The sequence below is a fragment of the Gobius niger genome, assembly GCF_951799975.1.
Source record: "Gobius niger genome assembly, chromosome: 8".
Taxonomy (NCBI): Eukaryota; Metazoa; Chordata; class Actinopteri; order Gobiiformes; family Gobiidae; genus Gobius; species Gobius niger.
Window position 1 is genome coordinate 2,990,725 of NC_136859.1, and position 19,733 is coordinate 3,010,457.

Genomic DNA, 19,733 nt, shown 5'->3' on the forward strand with positions numbered 1-19,733 from the left:
GGTTTAGACCTGGTTTAGACCTGGTTTAGTCCTGGTTTAGACCTGGTTTAGTCCTGGTTTAGTCCTGGTTTAGTCCTGGTTTAGACCTGGTTTAGTCCTGGTTTATTCCTGGTTTAGTCCTGGTTTAGTCCTGGTTTAGTCCTGGTTTAGTCCTGGTTTAGTCCTGGTTTAGACCTGGTTTAGACCTGGTTTAGTCCTGGTTTAGACCTGGTTTAGACCCGCCACACCCAAGTCCCTGCTTAAACCGAGTTTAGTCTTTTGTATCTGGTTTAGTGCTGGTTAAGGCCTGGTCTAGTCCGGGTCTGGTCGATCCACTAGTTGTAATTCCTGCACCATTTTGTTTAATTTAAAATCGTGTGTGGTGGTTTACAGAGCCAAAAACATGACTGATTATTTTTGAAAACCATCTGGCATTTGCAAAAATGTGCTGGCACATATTCAGTTAGATTGCTTTGTTGTTTTAAATAATAATAATTGTCTTGAATAAAAGTGCAGAAAAAACACTTCCTGTCATTCCAGGCTGAAAACAGTTATTTACTGCTGCCTGTGGTAAATGACTGTATTTTAACACATTTTAAAATACAATTTTAATACATACATATTTGTATTTTGTATATATTTTCATGAGTTGTATTGATGGATTTGTTTTATTGAGTTATTGTCGTGTTTATGGTGTTGAGGCACATTGAGTTGCCTTGTGTGTGAAATGTGCTCTATAAATAAATCTGCCTTATCTTTGAGAGACAAAAGGTCCGCCCTGACTCCAACAAAGTCACTTTATCTTTAGAATGACCTGACAGACGTGTGGAGGACGAGGAGCCGCTCTGAGCGACTCAGTGGCTTTAGTAAAGTCCAGATGTTGGTGATGTTTGAGGAACAGTTTGAGTCTAGTGTTGCAGCTCTGTGAGGACACTCCTGATGTTTCATTGGTCTAAACAAAAACTACTGGATTTGTTGGATCTGTTTCTAACGCCCTGTTTGTTCTGATCTAATGAACTCTTCTTCTGATTCTCAGCAGCTTCATCATGGACCCACCTGGACCTGGCCCCGGGTCCAAACCCAGACCTAAACCCAGACCTAAACCTGCTCCCAGCTCTGTGTCTCTGAGAAGTGACCGCTCTAAAGGAAACCCTCCTGTCTTTAAAGAACCTCCTCCTGAAGACCAGAGGTCAGTCCCATGAATAACATATTGACCACAGTTTGCAGAGCTGTCCCTGTCTTTGGCTGATTTGTCCATTTGAGTCTCTTCAGTCACAGAGTTTAATCTGGGAGGTTTCAGGAAACATAAACCAGTCTCTGGCCTCCTATTGAACGGCCACAATCAGAGAAATCCATCAATTATCATTTTACACGACAACAAAACAATACAATAGGATACATCGAGGCCTTCACCAAGTCCCTCACGTTACAATATTTATACAGTTTATAAACTTGTCCATAAACTAAACTCTAGTGAGAAAATAATCAGATAGAAAGTTTAAGTGTCGTCATCCTCACTTTTGGTGAAACGTCTTTTTCTTCAGAGCAAATATGAAACATAAAAAGTTGCTTCTTTAATCGATTATGACACAAACATTCCAACAACAACAAACAAACCGATCTAGAACAGACACTGAGCAAAAGGCCTGTTGTTGAATGAAAGATAATAAGTATTTGAGCTGGACTGGACCAACCAGGTTTAAGGTTAAACTCAGTCTGTTTGTTCAAATGAACTCTTCTTCTGATTCTCAGCAGCTTCAACATGGACCCACCTGGACCTGGGTCTAAACCCAGACCTAAACCTGCTCCCAGCTCTGTGTCTCTGAAAAGTGACCAGTCTAAAGGCAACCCTCCTCACTTTAGAGAACCTCCTCCTGAAGACCAGAGGTAAGTCCTGCGTAAACCAGAGTCAGACCTGGTTTAGTCCTGGTTTAGTCCTGGTGTGAGCTGTAGATGGTGAGTCCTCAGGAGGTCTGTGGAGGAGCTTCTTGTGAGTCTAAATGAGTCCAAAGGCGGCTGCAGTGGTCTCTGCTCAGTCTCTAATGTTTCTGTTTGTTGGTTCTCAGGGAGCCAGGCCCAAAGGAGCAGCTGGACGCCATATTCACGGTGAGTAGCCACGACTGCAGCATGTGTGGGGTTCTCTGTGGGGCTCCTCAGGTCCTCTCTTTGACTGAAACTCTTTAAATCTGATTCTATTCCAGCGTCTGGAGGAGGACATCCTGACGTTTGTCAAAGAGCAGCTGCAGAGGCTCCACAGGCTCCTGGTCTCAGAGTACCCAGAGAGTAGCTCAGAGAGTGAGGAGGAGCAGAGCAGCAGAGAGGCTGTGCTGAACATCACCCTGGACTTCCTGAGGAGGATGAAGCAGGAGCAGCTGGCCGAGCGTCTGAGCTCCAGTAAGAACTCTTCCACATCTACATAACTTTAATAACTTATATTTGAGTTTGTGTCCAGTGAAGAGTTCACTGTTGTCTCTGTCTTTATTCAGGTTCTGTTGGAGTTTGCAGAGATAAACTGAAGAGTCATCTGCAGCAGAGGTTCAGCTGTGTGTTTGAGGGCGTGGCTAAAGCAGGAAACTCCGCCCCCCTGCACCAGATCTACACAGAGCTCTACATCACAGAGGGAGGGGCCTCAGAGGTCAACCAGGAACATGAGGTCAGACACATCGAGACGGCGTCCAGGAAACCAGCAGCTACAGAGACCAGCATCACATGTGAAGACCTGTTTAAAGGCCCCGCCCACAGACAGCAGCCAATCAGAGCAGAGCTGACAGAGGAGGGACCAATCAGGACGGTGCTGACGAAGGGCGTGGCCGGCGTGGGGAAAACAGTGCTGACTCAGAAGTTGAGTCTGGACTGGGCTGAAGGCAGAGCCCACCAGGACGTCCAGCTGCTGTTCCCCTTCACTTTCAGAGAGCTCAATGTGCTCAGAGACACAGAGTACAGCCTGGTGGAGCTGCTGCACCACTTCTTCAGTCAAACCAAAGGTCTCTGCAGCTTTCAGCAGCTCCAGGTGCTCTTCATCTTTGACGGTCTGGACGAGTGCAGACTTCCTCTGGACTTCAGCCGGACCCGGGTCCTGACGGAGCCCACAGAGAGCGCCTCAGTGGAGGAGCTGCTGGTGAACCTCATCAGGGGGAGCCTGCTTCCCTCCGCTCGCCTCTGGATAACCACACGCCCCGCGGCGGCCAATCAGATCCCTGCTGAGTGCGTCTCCATGGTGACAGAGGTGCGAGGGTTCAGCGACCCACAGAAGGAGCAGTACTTCAGGAAGAGGTTCAGAGACGAGCAGCAGGCCACAGCCATCATCTCCCACATCAAGAGCATCCACAGCCTGTACATCATGTGCCACATCCCAGTCTTCTGCTGGATCCTCTCCACAGTCCTGCTCCATCTGATGGAGACCAGAGAGAGAGGAGAGCTGCCCCGCACCCTCACCCAGATGTACATCCACCTCCTGGTGGTCCAGGCCAAAGTCAAGAACATCAAGTATCATGAGGGATCTGGGACAGACCTTCACTGGACTCCAGAGACCTGGGAGATGGTGCGGTCTCTGGGAAAACTGGCCTTTGAGCAGCTGCAGAAAGGAAACCTGATCTTCTACGAGAGTGACCTGAGCGAGTGTGGGCTGGACGCTGCAGCCGCCTCAGTGTACTCCGGAGTCTTCACACAGGTCTTTAGAGAGGAGCCAGGCCTGTACCAGGACAAGGTCTACTGCTTCATCCATCTGACTGTGCAGGAGTTTCTGGCTGCTCTTCACGTCCATGAGACCTTCTTCAGCTCTGGAGAGAACCTGCTGTCCTCACCACACTCCTCTGAGAGCCCTGAGACCTTCTACCGCTCTGCTGTGGACCGGGCCTTACAGAGTCCAAACGGACACCTGGACCTGTTCCTGCGCTTCCTCCTGGGGCTGTCTCTGCCGACCAATCAGAGCCTGCTGCCAGGTCAGCTGACTCACACAGGAAGTGACTCGACCAATCAGGCGACAGTAAAGTACATCAAACAGAAGCTGGATGAAGAGGGTCTGTCTGCAGAGAGGAGCCTGAACCTGCTCCACTGTCTGAACGAACTGAACGACCGCCGTCTGATGGAGCAGATACAGAGATACATGAGACAAGGAGGTCTCTTCTTGTTAAGTTCTCCTGCTCAGTGGTCTGCTCTGTCCTTCCTCTTACTGTCCTCAGACTCAGACCTGGAGGAGTTTGACCTCAGGAAATACTGTTCCTCAGAGACAGTTCTCCTGAAGCTGCTGCCGGTCGTCAAAGCCTCCACCAAAGCCATGTGAGTCCAGACTGTATTTAAACACTTGTGTCTTGGCTCTCGTCTCTAATCGTCCTCTCTGTCCTCAGTCTGAGCGACTGTGGCCTGTCTCCTCTCAGCTGTGCTCCTCTGGCCTCAGTCCTCAGCTCCTCCAGTCTGACTCACCTGGATCTCAGTAACAACGACCTCCAGGACTCAGGAGTGGAGCTGCTGTGTTCTGGACTGAAGAGCGCCCCCTGCAGACTGCACACCCTCAGGTGAGACACTCCCATGATGCACTCTGTCTCTGTGTCCACATTAGAGGCTAATGCTCTGTGTCTTTAGTCTGTCTGGATGTCTGGTCTCAGAGAGGGGCGGGGCTTCTCTGGCCTCAGCTCTGAGCTCCGCCCCCTCCCACCTGAGAGAGTTAGACCTGAGCTACAACCATCCAGGACCCTCCGCCGAGCTCCTGACCGCTCTACGGGCCCCTCAGGGGCCCCTGCTCTCTCTCAGGTGAGCCCCCCCTGGACTCTCTCAGGGTCTTGTCTCTGGTCCATGGTTGGTCCAGGTCTGGTCTGGTCTACAGTAAACTGGACTTGTGTGTTTCAGGCTGGATCCTGCTGGAGAACAGTGGATGGTCCCAGGTCTGAGGAAATGTGAGTCTGTGTTTTATTCATTTTTTGGAAATAACTTGAACTTCATCAGGTTTACATGATCTGTTTTTAGAGGAAAAATCTGCAAAGTGATAGATTTAATTTACAAATTATGCACCAAATCCATGCTCTTCTGAATATCTGTGTCAGACTTATTACAGCTTATTACACATGAAAGAACTCTTCAGACACAGGAACAGGAAGTGATGTCATGAGTTGTGTTTGTTTCCTCAGATTCCTGTGAGTTTTCTCTGGATCCAAACACAGCTCAGAGGTACCTCCTTCTGTCTGAGGACAAACGGACTGTGACCAGAGTGAGCGAGGAGCAGCAGTATCCAGATCATGAGGACAGGTTCATGGACCAGCCTCAGGTCCTGAGCTCCACTGGCCTGAGGGGGCGCTGTTACTGGGAGGTGCAGTGGAGCGGGAGGTGGAGGTTTGATATAGCAGTGAGTTACAGAGGAATCAGACGGAGAAGAGACAGAGAGGAGAGGAGGTTTGGAGACAATGATCAGTCCTGGAGGCTGAGGAGCTTTGGTGGAGGAGATTACTTTGTCTGTCACAACAAGAGAGAAACATTCCTCTTCTCCTCCTCCTCCTCTCGCTCTGGCTCAGATGTAGTGGGCGTGTTCCTGGACTCTGAGGCTGGAGCTCTGTCCTTCTATGAGGTCGGCTCTGGTGGAAAACTGTTCCACATTCACACCTTCACCTCCTCCTTCACTGAGCCTCTGTTTCCTGGGTTTGGGCTGTTGGATTATGGTGACTCTGTGTCTGTGGTAGATCAGAGGAGAGCGCCCCCTGGTGGACCTCTGTGACTGAACTCTTTTATGACACACATTTGATTGACAGCTGTTAGGACCAATCACAGCTGGCTCTGCCTGTAATCACTGATTCACTGTTGAAATAAAACACGTCTTTATTAAATCATCACTTGTGTGTTTGAGGCTCTGACAGATACAGGTGGAGCCGTCGCCCTGTTACCGTGAGGTCGACGGTTCACATCTCAGTCTCACCCGCACTTACTCTGTCAATGGGCAAGACACTTCACCCCAGAGGGTCAGTGGTTTAAAGTATTATTCAGTGTTTGAGACTAAAACCAGGTAGAAACTAAGCACTGGAGACAAAAACTATGTATTTCATTAATCTTCTTCATGCCCTCATAGCCTTATAGTTTTAAAGTTGCTTCTTTTGATGTAAATTCTGTGTTTTATGTTTTATGTTGCACGATTGTACCGAGAAAAAACCCTAGTTTGTGAACCTGTTTTCAAACAATGGCAATAAAAACTATCCTGATTCTAAAATATTGTGATTTTACGATTATTCACGATTATCGGCCTGGTGAAAGGAAACAACTGATGTTTTTAGTTTGTGCTTTTTAAAACTGAAACTTGAAACATTCACTGTTTCTCAAAATAAAAAAAGGAAACAAAGTGTAAGACAGTGATAACGATGGGTTTGAGATCATGTACCTGCCAGTATAATCTCCCCTCTTTAAGGCCAAAGCAGCTGTGGGTGTGGAATGTGCAGATGTTACGGTGGTGGGACATATAGAGGGACAGACTGACTCATATTACACAAATAAACTTACATTTTCTTATTAGGTTTGATTTAATTTGCTGTTTTAGACCCAAATTACAAAACAAAACTCTCATAAAAAGTACAGCAGCCAAACTCGTAGTGATGTGAGGACTATGTGTAACCCCTGACTCAAGTTAAGTAGATTAGGTGAAATTAAAAGTATAGACCAGTCGCCAGGTTTAATAGGATTACAATAGGAACTAAGGTGAATGTGCAATGAAATGGCTGGAGACAAGGCGTTGTAATGTTTATTACCAACCACCAAACTGTCCCTGAATGCATCATCCTGTGATATTGGTATTGTGCGCATGCGCATGAACAGCATATACGGCAATGCACGAGTATAGACAGAAACAGTCTGTCGGTCTGTACGATAACATGTACAAGTAAAGATACTGAACTCCAATCAACCTTTCTCTTCGTTTGTGTCAGTGCACACATCACATTGGCGACGAGGACAAAAAAAAAAAGAAACGAAAAAAAAAAGAAAAGCGGACCAGCTACGTGCGGATAAGCTAACCACGCCGAATGCAAGAATTTTCACGAAGCAATGTCGCTGGCAACTACACCCGCGTTGTCTACGTTCGACACAGAAACAGACCCGAGTTCAGTCGGACCACGCTGGACCAAATGGGTGCAGAGGTTTGAAAATTATACAACGGCTTTTAATATCACGGGTGATACAAGGCTCAAAGCTTTAATGCTACACTTGGCTGGTGAACGTGTCCATGACATATACGACACATTAGCGGCAACAGCAGACAAGTATGCTGACGTCAAAGCAAAGCTCGAAACGTATTTTACGCCAAAGAAAAATGTGCTCTACGAAGTTTATACGTTCAGGAAAGCTGTCCAGCTCTCGGGCGAAAATCTCGACACGTACTGCACACGGCTCTGCATGCTGTCCAAGCACTGTGAGTTCTCCGATGTTGATTTGGAGATAAAAGGACAACTGATTCAGAGCTGCACGTCAACGAGGCTTCGCAGACGGGCGCTCAGGGAGCCTGACATGACCCTAGAAGAAATCCTCAGCTATGGGAGAACGATGGAGGTATCAGAACAGCAGGCAACAGGCATGGAACAAGGAGCAGCTGCATCAGTTAATGCGGTGCAACAGAGAGGACGACCTACTAAAAACTACAACACTGCCCATGCAAGCACGACCAAATTCAACAGCCAGTGTCGTAACTGTGGCGGGACATATCCACACGAGGGTGACTGTCCTGCTCGCGGAAAAGACTGTAAAGCTTGCGGTAAGCTCAATCATTTTGCCAGACAGTGTAGGTCGAAGCTACAACAACAAAAGAGCTATGGGGCAAAACCAAAGAGTCACACTAAGCAACAGCATAAAATGCACAAGAAAGTGTATAATATCACCAAATCAACACACAGTGAAAGCAAAGCCTCATCTAGCAGTGAAGATGACTATGTGTTTGTGATTACCTCCGCTGCTAAAAGAAACGCACCATCAACCAAGGTAAATATTGGTGGTGTTGATTTTCCAATGGTTATAGACTCAGGTGCCACAGTAAACGTCATTAGTGAGTCTTCCCTCAACATGCTGTCACCACAGCCGCAGTTGCTACCAGCCGATACCAACATTTTTCCTTATGGCTGTACCAATCCATTACCACTGGCAGGCATGTTTACATGTGAGGCTACAGCGAACAACCAAAAGACATTGTGCAGGTTTTATGTGAAAAGTGGCAAAGGCAGTTCACTGCTGGGGTACGACACAGCTACACTCTTAGGCCTTATTAAGGTAGTCAATAGTGTGTCCTCACCTCCACTCAATACAGTGGCAGACAAACTGGTGGAGGAAAATCCCGAGCTCTTCCAAGGAATAGGCAAGTTAAAGGACTTTCAAGTCAAACTCCACGTTGACACCACAGTCCAGCCTACATGTCAACCACATAGACGTGTGCCATTTCACATCCGGGAAAGAGTGGAAAAAGAGCTGGAAAAGCTAGAAGAATGTGACATTATAGAGACTGTAACAGGCCCAACGCCATGGGTCTCACCGATAGTGACTCCACCCAAACCAAAGAACCCAAGCGAGGTTCGGATCTGTGTTGATATGAGACAAGCGAACACTGCAATACAACGTGAGCGTCATATCACACCAACTATGGACGACGTCATTCATGAGCTAAATGGCGCCACAGTTTTCTCCAAACTTGACTTAAGAGCTGGATATCACCAGTTGGAGCTCCACCCTGAAAGCAGGTATATCACGACCTTCAGTACTCACAAAGGCCTCCGCAGATACAAACGTCTGAACTTCGGCATTTCTTCAGCAGCAGAAGTATTTCAAAATGCCATCTGCCAAACGCTGCAGGGGATTGGTGGTGTAAAGAACCTCAGCGACGACATCATCGTGTATGGTAAAACACAGGCTGATCATGACAGGAGCCTCAAAGCCGTGTTTCAGAGGCTCACAGAGAAAGGCCTCACCCTCAACAGAGACAAATGTGAGTTCAACAAGTCCAGGCTTGAGTTCTTCGGATTCATATTCCAAGCAGGCGGGATTTCGGCCGACCCCAAAAAGGTTGCAGCTATTAAAGAAGCCAGTGCACCAGACAGCCCCACAGAGGTGAGAAGCCTGCTCGGCATGGCAACGTACTGTGCTCGTTTTATCAAAGACTTTGCATCAATCTCAGCCCCACTTCGCGAGCTAACCAAGAAAGACACACCATGGCACTGGGGCTCGGAGCATGCCGCAGCGTTACAGGCTATAAAAGACGGCCTAACCAGTGACACTGTCATGTCATACTTTGATCCAGTCAAGCAGACTGAACTGGTGGTTGATGCTAGCCCTGTAGGTCTAGGGGCGATTCTTTACCAACTCAGTAAGGAGGGGGAAAGACGCACTATAGCGTATGCTAGCCGCGCACTCAGTGACGTAGAAAGGCGTTACTCGCAGACCGAACGAGAGGCACTTGCAATAGTGTGGAGCTGTGAACATTTTCATTTGTATTTGTATGGGCACTCCTTTACTCTTGTTACAGATCACAAGGCGCTGGAGGTGATCTGGAATAACCCCTGCTCCAAGCCACCTGCAAGGATAGAACGTTGGGGTTTGAGACTGCAGCCCTACGACCTCAGAGTAGTCTACAGAAAAGGAGCTGAGAATCCAGCCGACTACATGTCCAGGCATCCGGTTTTTACACAGCAGGGAACACACACACGAGCAACCAAGGTGGCCGAAGAATATGTCAACTTTATGGCACAACACGCCACACCCAAGGCAATGACGCTGCCTGAAATCCAAGAGGAAACCCTCAAAGACCCTCTACTGCAAACGGTCAGTGCGCATGTAAGGAACAACACATGGCACACAATCACAAAAGATTCTCAAGACGCCACTGCCCTACAGAAGTACAAACAAATTTGTAGTGAACTGACTGTATCACCTACGGATGACATACTACTTCGGGGCATCAGGATTGTCATCCCCTCAGCCCTAGAGGAAAAGGTGTTGCAATTAGCCCATGAGGGACATCAGGGCATTGTGAAAACAAAGACATTACTTAGGTCAAAAGTATGGTTTCCAAACATAGACCAGAAAGCAGAACTTGTCGTTAAAAACTGTCTAGCATGTCAAGCCAACACTCCAGTGACAAAACTAGAGCCTTTAAAAATGTCCGAACTACCAGAGTCCCCATGGCACATAGTAAGTGCAGACTTCTACGGCCCACTCCCAACCGGAGAGTACTTATTAGTCGTCATAGATGAATACACCCGTTACCCAGTTGTCGAGGCCGTGAGATCCACCTCAGCCAATGCAGTAATTCCAATCATGGATAAGACATTCTCAATGTTTGGCATTCCCAGAGTACTCAAAACGGACAATGGACCTCCCTTTAATGGTGAACTATTTTCAAAGTTCTTATCACACATGGGATGCCAACACAGAAAGATAACACCTCTATGGCCACAAGCAAATGCAACTGCAGAGCGCTTCATGCGAACTCTAGGAAAAGCTATACGTGTAGCAGAGAGCCAGAGCGTCCCTTGGAAACAAACACTGAACACTTTTCTCCGTGAGTACCGCTCCACACCACACAGCACCACGGAAGCGTCTCCTGCAGAGCTCATGTTTCAACGTAAAATCTACACTAAGATTCCGGCACATTCCAATGCTGCCCAACAAAATGCTGACCATGTGATCAGAGAGCGTGACAAACGAGCAAAGACTAAGATGAAACAAAGTGCAGATGCACGCCATCATGCAAAGTACAGCTCTCTCAAGGTTGGTGACACGGTGTTGTGTCGCCAATCAAAACAAAATAAGCTGACGTCATCGTACAACTGCGACCCCTACACCATAACTCACATCAACGGCTCCATGGTCACTGCCAGCAACAAGAGACATTCCATCACAAGGAACTCATCTTTCTTCAAGAAGACAAACACCAACGCAAAATGTCCAACACCACCTTCTGACAGCGATGATGAGGACATTACTGTACTCAGTTTGTTTCAGTCGTAAGTCAAGTCAATTGTCTTCATTGTTCAGATCTTTTTCCTTTAAAGTGGTGTTTTAAGGCGTTACCTCTCGGATATTGGTAGAAAGACGGTTGTTCTTCGACGTTCAGTTCTGTTCTGGGCACAGGCTCGACGTCTCCGTCCAGAGAGAATCCAGGAAATCCATCCAGGGTTTTCTTAAAGGCACACCGCGGACTTTGTGACCTGAAGAGTTGACAAATATGAGTTATTTTCAATGATTCTTCAGGCCAATATACAGTGTTTGACACTGTCAATGCTCCGAGCGGGGCTGCCATCTTGAAATACCGCCTATGTAAGTTTTGAGACAGCGCACCGTCGTTGGCCAGGTCACGTGACCTTGAAGAACGATTTGCTTTACGGCTACAGGCGCTGATATACTCGTGGAGCGACGGCTTTTGCTACTATTTTTCCGCCTGCTCGACTCCTGGTCATGGCTGAGGCAAGGAAAAGGTCTAAACCTTCCGAGGAGGCTAGAAAGAGAAAACGTGAAAGAGATCGTGCTCGAGGAAAAACAAGAGTTGATCTTGGAAGTGAGTTTGCTCGTTGGCGCAGGTTGAAAGAAGAAGCTGGATGTAAAACTGATTCTGTGTTTTCAACCTCATTATTAGACTGGTAAGTGAAGTCTTTGCTCCTAGTATACAGTCACATGTCTTAGTCATTATTATTGCAGTTTAGTAGAAGCAAAATGCGGGTAGATGAAGCTAACGGGCTACAAACCAAAGCTAACGCAACTCCGTAGCGTATGTGTGTAAATCTCAGGCATTTCGCGCACGCGACAGGTCCTACTTTCATAAAACTAACGTAGTAGTGGTAATTTTGTACGCCCATGTTACTGCTTCGTTGGTTTTATTTTCACGTAATTGGTACCGCGGATGTTTATGCCTAAGTAGAGCTAGCAATCTAACAAACAGGCTGCTAATAGCCAATGCTAACGCCATTTTCTAAAAATTGGGAATGGTTTGCATGCAGCAAACGCTTTCTCCTGTCATTCAGGAACAAAACAAGGAGGCTGCATAACGATTAGCGACAGGCTTTATTTAGTTTTATGTTTGTATGCAATTAATCTGGTAGACGTTGTATCTGAGGTAGTCCCATGATGCTGCTTCGCTGATTTGCGGTTGGTCTTGGCATTGCTTTGATACAATGACTTGTCTTTTTGTTTAGCTACGAACGGAGAGGTGTAGCAACGTCCACACCATATAAAGGAGAGGGCACAGCAAAACCTCCTGGACCACCAGTATCGAGTGTTACAGACTCTTCGGATCATGACAGGTTTGCACTATGTTTCAATTGTTGACAGTTTGTGGTGCAAGTCAAAACATTCATTCAAATATAAAAATAATAATAATTATAAGACACAACACATAGCTCATTGATGGCAATTTTAATGCACCTACACAAGCAGATTGCCGGTGCTCCTACATTGTAAATGTAAAACTAACTATGAAGACAAACCAGAGCTTCAGTGATATTACAGTCCAACATTCTCTTCTACTTTTTCTAGGGGTAAAGAAATGGTCCTTTCAGGTGTAGAGGAGTTGATCTCTGGCAGTGAAAAAGTTGATGTGCTTGAATCAAGGTGAGACAATTACATAATAAGCAATAATTTGGGAGAAGAATATACTCATGATTCTCTATTCTTCTTTGCAGTATGCACTCATTGGCGATTTCCGAAAAACACGATGATGACCTAGAGGCTGCTAATGATTTGCAGAATAGTATGTAAGTGCTTTACATTGTATGTAAATTACCCTTTTCCTTTTTATGTGTGTATTGTGTGCGATTCATTTCCAATATGTATTTTTCTGTGTAGGATTGAGATGGAGGAAGCTGTTGGCTGGGAAGATGAAGACTCTGATGAGGATTATGTTCCTTTCCTATATCTATGGTATGTGCTGCTCATAAATTACTAATAATCATACTAATTTTCCTCTTGTCACAGAATATAGAAAGCACTGACTAATCAATGTTATTGTAACAGAGCTACTGGAGCTTCAAGGGTAGAAATTGACAAGCTTCCTGAAATACACATAGATGAGGCTGTGCTGGATGTAGAGGAGGTGCCCATAGTTCCTGAGGAAGAACACGTTCCTGTACAACACAGGGTAGAGACTGTAGAGGACCTCATAGGAAAGAAAGCGAGCATCTGCTACAATGACAACTTGATCTCTCTTGCAAGGTATATGAATCTATATGACCGATAGCTTTTCTACTAATAAACTTTGTAACATTTATTGTGTCTGCTCGAGTTACAGTATCACATTTAGGGTTCATTTTGTCAGACACTAGGGTTAGAGATGTTGAAATCTTTTACCTTTACGTTTCAGCCGCCAACTGCAGGCCGACATCAGAAGTATCACCGCCGTGTGGTGACATGCCACTTATCGGCTGTTCTTATTTCCGAGGCGCACCAAAAGGTCCGGCAGGCAGATTACGCCCCGTTGCCCCGGGCAGCAGGGGGCGTGACCAGTCTGCCGGACCTGTTTGGACCATCAGACTGGTCACGCCTCGGAACAGCAGATAATTGAGACGTCTCCGCGTGCAGGTGATAATTCTGATGTCGGCCTGCAGTTGGAGGCTGAAACGTAAAGGTGAAACATTTCAACATTTCTAACCCTAGTGTCTGACTAAATTAACCCCTATTAGTGATAGTTTTTCTACTATCTTATGCTATCATCTGATTTCCTGTTTTACCTTTCAAGGTACATGCAGTTACCTGTTCAGTGTTGTCAGTTCAGAGACCCAATTTTGGGGACATTATGTAATGGAAGGCCTCCTTTTCATGTTCAATTGAAGCCCAGAGGGACTGGTGTCATTCTTGAATGGGTAAGTGTAAATGCAAGCACCACTATTGTTTTGAGGATGACTGTATGTAGAGCCTGGAAAATGGTGTCACCTGATGTGGGGGTGTTGGTAAAGGTTGTAAGATAATTTATTGAATTGTGAATTGCTTTGTACATCTTTTCTTAGGTTTGCCCTCATGGACACACAATTTGGCATTGGAATTCTCAGCCACTCCTAAAATTTGGAATGCAAGGAGGCGATTTCATGCTGTCAACAAACATTCTTTTGTCTGGCAACAACTACAAAAAAATTCATCTCCTCTTCAACTTCATGTGTATGGGAATGGTGGCTGAGACTACTTTTTTTGCCATACAGTCTGAATACTGCCTAAAGCCTGTAGAGGAGCTTTGGAAAGAGAGTAGAGAGAGGGTGTTGAACAGGCTTCGACAAAAGACTGAAGTAGTTGTACTTGGTAAGTGTCATTTTCAATGTTTGTATATCAATATCTGTGTCATTGTTAGGAAGCTGATCACATAGCTATATTTCAGTTATAATCTTATCTCTCTTTTTTTATCAGGTGATGGCAGAATGGACTCCCCAGGTATGTTGTGCCATAAATAAGAAATCTTCAAGAGTGAAAAAACTCTACTTACCCAATGTTATTTTTAGGCCACTGTGCACAATTTTGTACATACACTATGATTGAGCACGAGAGTCGTGATATTGTGCACATTGTGAGCGAGGACAAAAGGAAATGTGGCAGGAATTCGGTCATCTTGGAGAAAGTCTGTTTTGAAAGTACAATGGACTGCCTTCTCAACGAAATCCCTATCAAAGAAGTAGTGACGGATGCTCACAGACAAATATCTGCCTTGCTCGGTAAATATATTTAACACTCAATCAGAGTTCTCATCCAAAAATGTATCTTATGAAATATATGACCTTCAGATCCAGTACGTGGAAAATACAAGGATTGGAGTTTAACCCATTCGCTGGATGTCTGGCATGCTTCCAAAAATATTGGAAGGAAGCTCCGTGAAGTAAGTCATTGTCACTGTTATATGTTGAATGATTTAATCTCAAATAGGAATAGACCTTTGGTACAAAGTCATTCTCATAAATGTATTTTGTAATCAGGCAGCAAAAGGCAAGGAACATTCAGTGCTGATGCATTGGGTTAAGGATATTGTGAATCATTTCTGGTATTGCTGTCAGCATGCAAGAACTGTAGAGCAGTTTAAGGTATGTGAATAAGACAATAAGATAATCAAAGTGTGTGCTATTGTCAAATCTAACCTATCAATGCTTTTACTTTACAGATGATGTGGCATGGTGTACTACATCATGTACGCAATGAACACACATGGGCCACAGGGTTCTGTGAGCATGAGCCATTGGATGACAGCAGTCAAGATAAGCCGTGGATACAGCAAGGTAACATGAAGCATTTTGTTTCACACATTGTATTCAGTACAGCTGATATACAGTAGCTGTATCATAACTTCCTTGGCTTGCAGGTTCTGCTGCTCATCAGACCCTAACTGCCATTGTTTTGAATAAACGTTGGCTGAAAGATGTGAAAAAGTACATCACATTCAGGTATGTTTATGCACTTTATCCATATTTTTTAATCCCTTTTTTGCTTTGGAAACTGTAAATGCCATAGACCGCACTTACAATTTTGACCTAAATTTTACAGGACTACCTCAGATTTGGAGAGTTTTCAGAACCATATTCTGATGTATGCAGGGAAGCGCTTTGCCTATAAGTACAAAGTGTACAGAACCAGGGTTTTCCTTGCTGCAATTGATTACAACTTCCACAATGGCCGCGAACATAGGCGCAACAGAAAAGGAGAAAAAATGTATTTCTTTTACTGTATACACTTTTTAATTTATTGCTTGGAAGGGCATACTCTATGGTATTCTATGTGTTTTACAGTTACAGACGATACTACAACAAGAAGTCGAAAAACTGGAGTGTGCATGTTACAAAGGAGGCCAAGACGTATGCCTACATTCCCCACCTTCAGAAGGCAATTCTTAGGAGAAGATTGGAGAGTGGGTCAGGCCTTCCTCGAAGAAGAACCCTTTCAGAAGATGACCCTGAGCGCCTTGGACTGGTTGGCACAGCAGACACACCACCCTCCACTGCTGAACTTGTGGCAAGACACATTTCCCGAGGAGCAATGGCTCTAGTAATGGAAGACTAACACAGAATCTTTTTTTTTGTAACTGTTTTTGTTCATTCTTCATTTGAATAAAATTTATGATAAGTTTTATCCTGTGCATATTATTTTTCCTATGTACTGTAAGTGAATCGGTAGTTTGTTATTAGACTTTACAGGGATTTCTCAAAGATGTAAAGAATGGTCAAATCTTCTTGAACTACAAAAGAAATACAAGTATTTTCATATGTACTCCTTTTATTGTTATTAATAAGTCATGGAAGCCGGCGCACTCTAAAGCCTGTGTATCGTCCGTTATCGTCTGGATACTTGTCCCTAATGCGCCACACAACACAGCTTGGTATGACCACTCTATTGCCCTCCCCTAAACGCCCATGTTGCCAGAGCACAAAATTCCTGTACGCTGCATGTCTGTAAGAGCGCTGGTCTTCGCCTGGTTCCTGGATGTCATCAACTGCAAAGATGTCATTCCACGCAGCACGAGCTAGACACAGAACTCCCTCATCCAGGATATAGAAGTCCATGTGTGGCAGTTTACTAATGCAGCGGTCTGGAGGCTGACCACAGCAGAGTCTCTCAATATCTGTAGGCATGTCTCTACAGTTTGAACACACACACCAATGCATGCGTCCAGGTACAGGAGGTGTTTGAGGATGGTCCTGCAGTGCAAGGAGATCAAAAAGCAGTCCAGGCAATCTGTCTAGCACTAATTGGAGCAGGGCATCTCTTTGGTCTGCTTCAAGTGATTGTAGTCTGGCCTAAGATGCATAAAACAAATTTGTCAACATAGTAGTCTTAAAAATAATAGTATAAATAATAAATAGTGTACACATACCTGCATGTCAGCTCGCCTCCTCTGTTGAAGATCCTCAAGCCTTTCATAATCAGCTGTAGATGGTCTGCTGCTGCTTCTTCTTCCTCCTCCACGGCCCCCAGAGCTCACACCTCCTCTCCCCATCCCTCTCCCCCCGCCTCTCCCTCGTTGTCCTCCGCGTCCACCTCGTTCTCCTCTGCCTCCTCCACCTCCTCCACCTTGTTCTCCTCTGCCTCCTCCACCTCCTCCACCTTGTTCTCCTCCGCGTCCTCCACCTCGTTCTCCTCCGCGTCCACCTCCTCGTCCTCCACGGCCGCGGCCTCCTCCGCGTCCACCTCGTCCTCTCCATGTTTCGGGAGGGGACTCTGAAGAATCTTCAGGCGGCGAAGAAATTGGTGATGATGACTGAAAATATAACATAAACATCGGCATAAAAGTGGATAATGTATTTACTGCAAAGTCGTGTAAAAAAACCTCATATAGAAGTCATTGTCTTTGGTTTGTTTGTCCTTTTACACATTCATATATGATTATTATTCGTGGCTTATACGATTTTAGTTACAAATTAATAGTTTTACAGCAGAAAAAAAAGACAACGTGAGTCCGATCTAAAGATAAATATAAATCCAAAACGAGCACAAAAACTTGATTTTAGGTACAAAACAGCTACGACTTACCTCATCAGACATGTTTTCTGTTAAATTTTGTGCAATTTATTTATTTGGAGGATGTCTTCTTTTCTTCAATAGTAGATGCGCTCACTTCAACCAACAGGTCGTCTGCATACACAATCAAAAGACACGGGAGGCTGGCCGGCTAACTGTTTTGCGACAGTGCTGCGTCGCTTGTGGCCACTAGGGGCACTAGACGTGAAATTTACAGGTCTAGCGCCCCTAGTGGCCAAAAGTTACACGGTGTGCCTTTAACCATGAAAAACCAGCCTGCACAACAATCATGGTATTATTGTTTACAGATGAATAAAACTCTGTTATCCTGTCTTAAAAATACACAGTAATACTTCACATACATGTTTTTAACTCAAATATTCTTTCTAATACATGAAATAGTTTTTAATCCATGTAAAACAAGCAAATGAATTTCTCTTTTTATCATTTTTTTTTAATTATTTAACCATATTATGATTGAATATTTTTAACTAATCAACATTTTTATTTTAAATGAATTTGAACTTTTTATAACTCATGAAATGAAACTAATGAATTCAGATATTCTCCTTCAGAATCAACACTTCAGTAAAACCTTATCTGTGCTACTGGGTTTAGCATCACAGAAGAATTACTGTGCACTTTCATATAGAGTTCATGAATGTGACATCATATCGCTAAGCATTATGGGATTAATGTTCACATTAAAACACTTGGACACCACAGTGAGTTAGATGTTTTTACCAGCAGTAACTCAGCAGCTCACGGAGCTGATCCACGGCTTTTTTCTCCACTTTTTATACTGTTTTTAGCTCATGTTAGTCAATGGAAATGTTTGCTAACAGCTGCAAAGATGGCGGATCTCCATGGCAACTGTGGAATTTCCTGAACTCTATTACAAACCATGAAAAATGTACAATAAACTTCAAAAATAATAATTACATTGGATCAAAAAAAGTGCAAAAACAACCAAAAGTGCTTCTCTGTGTTTTATGAACTAAACTAGGATTTGGTAGAAACCACATCTTTACCAAAAATAGCTTTTACGTCGCTTTCAAACAAAAAGACGACCCTCGAGATTAGCGTTAGCATCGTGCTAATATTAGCATCGCGCTAGCATGTTTTTCTAATCCTCACATGGCATGGACTTACCAAGATGAGGCATCGTGAGGAACAGCCTCTCCAGCTCGAGCTCCTTCCACTTCACACAAACATTATTTCAAATCAACCAAAATACAAAGTTATTTCTTTACATCGTTTTTTTATATATAAAACTGACCAGACCTAAAGGTTTTGTCTCGGACCGTCTCCAGCCTGTCCCGCTCATTCCCGGAGCGCGAAAGACCGAAAACTAGTGAGTGATTCGGTTCCGCAGCTCGGGAGGCGGGACTAATACCATTTTTAACAAATCAAAAGGTCATTATCGCCCAACGTGACCGTGAAAACAGGAAAATAAAGTGAGGGGATCACACTTCCTCTTTTCAAAATAAATGTATTTCAAAATAAAAGTGCGTAAATACAAAACAACAAAAAGGAGAGACTGGGTTACATATGTGTGTCATGTCATTTATGTTAAAAATCGAAATGACTTTAGGCAGGACGAGCGACAAAGATGTAAATGATCTCTGACTGTTATTATGTCAACGCCACATTGCACATCTGGAACATACACGTGGGAAAGGACGCCCTCTGGTGGAGACTGCGTGAAAAAAGGCACTTCTCAATTATCGATCATTTTCTTTCTACTCTGCAGATTGTGATACAGAAATGTTTGTATTGTGTTTTTCAGGCCTGTGTTAATGATTACAGTGTCGTCATTATTCATTCACTCCAGACTCAGTGGTGGAAACTCAAATCAAACAAATTCACTCTGAAACTCTGGTGTTTTATTTTCTAAAAGGTCCATGAAGCCTCTCGGTGTGAATAATAATAGCCTAAAGTCAAATTCATCAGAACAGAGTAAATATATTATTATCCGGGGCCGTTTTTGGATCGATTTAAGGCGTCCTGTTTGTGGGAATGGCTGCTGTCGTGTAACACACTGTCCACTAGGGGCATCAGGATTTTCTTACACATGTGGGGTTCAAGATCCGGCCTTGCTTTTATGCTGTCTTTTAATTTGTAATGCTTTTCCAAATGTGACAGTGTGAATGTTGGGTGCGCCAAACAAAAGCCCATGTATTTTTAGTGTTGACTTTTCGAAAATGTAAATTATTAAGAGTTTAATGGCACGACGCCGGCTAATCAGCTATGTGCTAACGACAGACACTTGGGTATTTTACAAGGAAGAAACAATACTTGAAAAAAATTACTTTGATAACTTTGCA

The 19,733-nt window shown here is 44.6% G+C and overlaps 1 protein-coding gene and 2 long non-coding RNA genes across 3 annotated transcripts in view; all 3 read left to right on the plus strand.

The window, feature by feature from the left end:
* Window positions 1–19,733, plus strand: part of LOC306966347 — a 347,602-nt gene that overhangs the window by 176,130 nt on the left and 151,739 nt on the right. The window lies entirely within an intron of this gene.
* Window positions 992–5,683, plus strand: LOC306966678 (protein NLRC3-like; the record flags this gene model as incomplete). Its single annotated transcript, XM_079561491.1, is given in 10 exon segments — window positions 992–1,012; window positions 1,014–1,168; window positions 1,732–1,866; window positions 2,046–2,085; window positions 2,181–2,373; window positions 2,466–4,257; window positions 4,326–4,493; window positions 4,561–4,728; window positions 4,825–4,871; window positions 5,103–5,683. Coding segments are annotated over 10 exon segments (3,300 nt in total).
* Window positions 12,622–13,016, plus strand: LOC306966350. The gene is made up of 3 exons (XR_013793099.1): window positions 12,622–12,677; window positions 12,769–12,843; window positions 12,937–13,016. It is a non-coding gene; the product is annotated as an uncharacterized lncRNA (long non-coding RNA).